This window comes from Vitis vinifera, chromosome 10 (assembly GCF_030704535.1).
Source record: "Vitis vinifera cultivar Pinot Noir 40024 chromosome 10, ASM3070453v1".
Taxonomy (NCBI): domain Eukaryota; kingdom Viridiplantae; phylum Streptophyta; class Magnoliopsida; order Vitales; family Vitaceae; genus Vitis; species Vitis vinifera.
In genome coordinates, this window is record NC_081814.1 from 16056085 (window position 1) to 16061314 (window position 5230).

A 5230-nucleotide genomic window follows, 5' to 3' on the forward strand; every position below is an offset into this window, starting at 1 on the left:
AATATCCCGTCCCATTTGGGGTAGGGCTAGGCGGGTACCCGAAATGACCCGCCCCATTGCTATCTCTAGGAATAACAAAGATAAAATGCAACATTTTTCATAAATAAACAAAAGAGAGGCAAGAGAGTTTTAGCTTGAAAACTCCTAATGGAACTATCTGATTTTATTATTACAACATAGATTCCTTTAACTTTTGAACAAATCTACCCTTTATCTAAACTAGTGTTAAATTAAAATTTTGAATTTACTCATAAATTTTACTTATAATTCAATTGTTCTTATTAATTACTTTAAAATTATTTTAAATTCTTTTTCAGTACAAGATAATTAATTTTATATCATCATTAATTTTGTTCAACTTATAGGGTTCGTGTTTTTGAAAAATTTGTTTTTAAAAATTGTTTTCAAAATAAAGAACAAAAAATAGTTTTTTAGAATTTTTAAAAAAACTAATATTTGGCAAAATAGTTTTTTAAAATAAAAAACAAAAAACTTGTTTGGATAAAAGAATTTATATTATTTAGAATAGAAAACAATTATTTTATGAATTACTTGTTCACACAAATTCCTTCATGACAATATGTTTGGCGACCAACATTATATTTTCGTCTCTAAAACTGCTACATACAACAAAAAGTACCGATACAATTTCTAAATTTTGTCACTAATACAAACATTTAATGAGAAAAAATGGTTTCCATATTAAAAATTCATCACTAATTTTTCTATTTCTTGTGGTGTCACTCCCCATAGACTTTTAAAAGCAAGTGGAATCTTTTCTATGTGATTCTTCTAAAGTCAATTTTTATTTATTTTTAATATAAAACATTATTAAAAGTACTCTTTCAATACACTTCCCATTTCCTATTTTTAAAAATTGATTTTAAAATTTAAGAAAATAAATAATTTTTAATCCTTCATTATTTTTAAATGATTTTAAAATTCACTAACTTTTTAAGATAAATCTTAAATAGTCTTGTATGTTATATTGTAGTTGCTATTTTTAAAAAATAAATAAATAAAATGCAAGAAGTGTCTTCTCTTTGAAATATTTTCGGGAAACACCACAAGAGCTTTAACTAGAGTGACTCCCAGACGGGTTCTTAGAGTTGTTTATTTGGAAGGCAGCTTCAAAATTCAACACTTCAATTGACTTTCAATCTCTTAAATTGCTATTGACTGGGAAATGAATTTTCAATAGTTAATGGAAAAGAACATGAGAGGCATGATTTGTATTTATTATCTTTCTTTTTTTTTTTTTTTGGCTAAAAGTTTAAAATATAATACTCTGAAAAATATATTATTTTTCATATATTTTAATCATACAAAAAATAAAATGATAAATATTTATTTATTTATTTTTATATTTCTAGCAAATTGGAACCCTTGAAGATAATTCTTTAAAAAAATCAATTTTTTTAATAATTATTTATTGTATGGATGAAGTTGGATAAGGAGGGGCTTAATTACATGCCATAATTTTAAAAGTTTTTTTTTTCTTGCCAAATTGATTACGTGTCCCAAATCCAAATTATCAAAAAATTTCATCAAATTCCAAATTTAGTTAAATTAGCAAATAAAAATCACATTTAGCTCTATCTCAAAAATAGTTTGTTTGTTTGTTTATTTATTTATTTTTTATGTGATGAAAAGTAAAAAGAACAAGAAAATAATAAGCTCGATGGGAAAATTATGGTATATTTGATAATTGTTTTAAAAAATAAATTTTTGGTTATTAAAAAAAAATAGAACATGTTTGAAAATTATAATTTTTTTTTTAAAAAAAAGAAAGCTTAGAAAAAAAAATGGTATTTTTAAAAATTTTTTTTTTTTGTTTTCATTTATTTTCTGAAGATTATTTTAAAAAATAATTATACATCTACATAAAATAATTAAAAATAAAATGTTACATATAAAAATTATTTTTAGAAATACAAAATGTAGGTTAAAAATGTATCAATTTCCTAAATACATATTTATTTTACAAAACATCAAAGAGTAGTTTTTACAAATTATTCTTAAAAACTGTTTTTTAGAAATATTTTCCAAAATAATTATAAAACACGGACTTACAACACTTTTTATTTTCTAGTTTTTTCAAAGCAAAAAATGGTAAGAAATCATAAACACAAATCATAATAGAATTCTCCCCATCACCCACATATTTCTTAAAACATAAATGGCAAATGCACTAATCCATTTCTTGGAAAAGAAAAATTTACAAGAAAAAAGATTAGAACAACAATAACAACAAAAATTAAGAAGAAAAAAATGTTAGTGCTAACAACAAAAACAAATCTTGTAAATAAATAGGATCAGTCATTGGGTTGGATCAACTGATGGATGCCATTGAAGATTGAAGAGTTTGATTGGAGCAGCAGTTCATCATTGGCTAGGGCTTCCACAAATTGCTTTGAAACCAAACATTTCTCCACAGAGTAAAGCTTCTCTTGAATCATTGGAGATGCAGTTGCTTGGAGTTCTTCTACATAGAATGCTTCCTCATTATACTGCAGGCAGGGAACAAAAATAAATATTTAAAAAGAGAAAAAAAGAAAAAGAAAAAAAGAAGAAAAAGAAAGCAGTGAAACAGAATTGACCTGAAGTGAACCCATAAGTTGAAGAATAGCAACTTGAGCCTGTAAGTATTTGACATACTTGAAAGCAGCTTGGAACATCTCAGCTGTGTTCATCTTGTTGCCACCAGGAATAAGCTTCCCAAGCTCTTGAGTTTTCTCAGTGATCTTCCTCCTCCTCTGCCGAGCCGCAATGCTCTGCGCCGACAAGCTCTCTCTACAGCCTTTCTTCCCACTGCTCTCCACACTTCCACAACCATAAAATGCTGGTGCAGTCTGGAACTCAGGCAGTGGAACTTGAAGTTGTGGCATCAACTCTGGAGGATGGGGGAAGTACCCAGGTGGAAAATCCATGTAGTGTTGATCTTCATAGGCCTTTTGGCGTTTCGGGAAGAGGTAGGACTCGAACTCTTGGAGCGGAAAGACTTCAGGGGAGAGGGAGATGAGATGGTCTGATGGGTAAGAGAAGTATGGGAGGAGATGGTGAGTGGAGTCGTCTGAGTACGAGTACTGATCTGGGTCGAAGAAGAACTGATCTGCCAAAGTGTCTGAAAATCCGAAATTTTCCTGGAAAGTGAAGAGGTCCTTGGAGAGCTCTGAATGTGTCGTTGGGAAGCTGCTCATCTCCGGGACAAGATACTGATCAGCTGTTCCCCAGTTGGTGCAGAAACTCAAAGCCATTGTGATCACAACCTGAAGAGCAAACAAACAGTTACAAGATGAAATTAAAAGAAGAAAGCAAAAAATGCAAGAAAAATTAAGTAGATTAAAGCTTAACAAGAAGGAAGTGAAATGGAAATAGAAAATTGGGAGAGTAATGAAGTAAGAATCAAAGAAAGAAGAAGAAATGAAGAGAAAGATATGGTACCGGTAGAGAAGAGAAGAGATTGTGTCCTAGAATGCTATCTAAATCTATCTACGTGGTCTGCTTGTTGAATGGGGGTAGACCTTGAAATGAAGTAAACAACAAACAAACTATACAAACTAATTATAACTGCACTATACCAGTATTAAGAACGCAGTCACTGCCCACAGAGAGAGAGAGAGAGAGAGAGAGAGAGAGAGAGAGAGAGAGATGGGGTGAGTGGGAAGTTAAGAGTAGGGAGAAAAATGGGGTGAGAGGATATGAGAAAACTGTGGAACAAGTAACCACCTCCTTGTTATCAGGATGCCATTTTCATTACTATTCTTTCTAGGGTTTTATTGCTCTAACCGTTACTCCTCAACAAAAAACCTCCGCCCTTTTTTTTATTTTTCATTATATTTTTCCTTAAACAGAAAGAAAAAAAACATAGAGAGAGGGATCAGTTTGTACTTTTATTTTTTTAATTATTTTTTTATTTGTTTATTTTTTAACCTTCTCTTTTCTTTTTAGGGTTTTTTTTTATCTATTTTGTGAAAAGACAATATTCTCCTGTTTACTTATAAATTAAGATTAATCACTTTCTGATATATATATAAAATAGGATTATTTAAGTAATGTTATTAAATGAGACACCTATTCCTTTTGACATGAGTAATAGTATTTAATTTTTTGTCATAATCGAATCTTAGGATGTGTTCAAACGTTTTCAAAATTTGAAAACAACCTTAAAAACTTTTTTAATTATTTTGTTTTATAATTTTCTTGATTTATTCTCTATCAAGGTATTATACATTTTTATATAATGTAAACATTTTTGAAGTATTTTTCATATTTTATATTTTACAAAGCTTTACAAAAATACTTAAAAATATGTCAAATTTGTTTTCAACAATAACATGTTTTCACGAGAAAATGTTAAAAACATGTTTTCAATAAAAAAAATTTGACAAACATGTTTTTCAAATTAGAAAACTATTTTCTCTATTAGTTTGTTCTTGCAAGAGTGAGAGTCTAATATTTCTATCGATTTTCTCCGTTAGATGTTTTCAAATACAACGGGAAAGTGCTTATCATCTTAAATTTTGGTGATTGTATTTGCATCGACGGAAACCATAAATTTCATACACGATACACATTATAGGGGAATATGATAGATTTTTTTGTTTTTTCTAATTTAGATAGTGAATGAAGTTATTCTATTCTATTCATTAGTATTGATCATTGATACTGAAAAAAAAAAAAAAAAATTCCTCACAATCCATGATCTATACTAGTTGCACTTATACCCTAGTATATGTTGTTGAGGACACCCCAAAAGACTAAGAGATTTTGTGACATTTCTCATTTGTTCTCTTGTATTTCTAAAGAACAAAAAACTAGTTTTAAAAATAATTGTCAAACATTATCTCATCATTTAGTGCAATAATGATAATGAATTGAGTGATGTTAAACAGACATAATAAGATATGCTTATGTAACATCAATGGTAAATCATTTCTATTAAATTTTACGAGTCATTTTTTTTCAAATTATTAGACTAAAAAGTGAATGTAGGTGAAAAAAAAAATCTGTATGAGTTGAGTTCAATTAAAAAATTTTGCTATTACCTCTCACCTCTTTCCTTCATAATTTAGTATTTTCATTTAAATATGTAACAAATTTTTAAAATATTATGAATTTACTATAATAAATAATTAAATACTGCTATTCTTTATATCAAATATTGATTTAATTTCTTATTTTTTTAGATTTTTTTTAAATATTACAAATATGGATCGACAATGTGGTG

General features: G+C 28.1%; 1 protein-coding gene across 1 annotated transcript; it reads right to left on the reverse strand.

Annotated features, from left to right (window-relative positions):
* Positions 1-2167: 2167 nt before the first annotated feature.
* Positions 2168-3573, reverse strand: LOC100240953 (transcription factor bHLH52). The gene is made up of 3 exons (XM_059740303.1): positions 3445-3573; positions 2601-3269; positions 2168-2510 (listed from the first exon to the last, which is right to left on the reverse strand). The coding sequence occupies exons 2-3, from the start codon at positions 3255-3257 to the stop codon at positions 2316-2318; spliced, it is 852 nt and encodes a 283-aa protein (XP_059596286.1). The 5' UTR covers positions 3258-3269; positions 3445-3573; the 3' UTR covers positions 2168-2315.
* Positions 3574-5230: the final 1657 nt, after the last annotated feature.

Excerpts from the sequence above, each read along its gene's own strand:
- LOC100240953 (XM_059740303.1), bottom strand. The coding sequence starts at position 3,257 with ATGGCTTTGAGTTTCTGCACCAACTGGGGAACAGCTGATCAGTATCTT. Across the intron at positions 2,511-2,600 it reads AACTTATGGGTTCACTTCAG|TATAATGAGGAAGCATTCTA; the intron begins GTCAATTCTGTT and ends CCCTGCCTGCAG.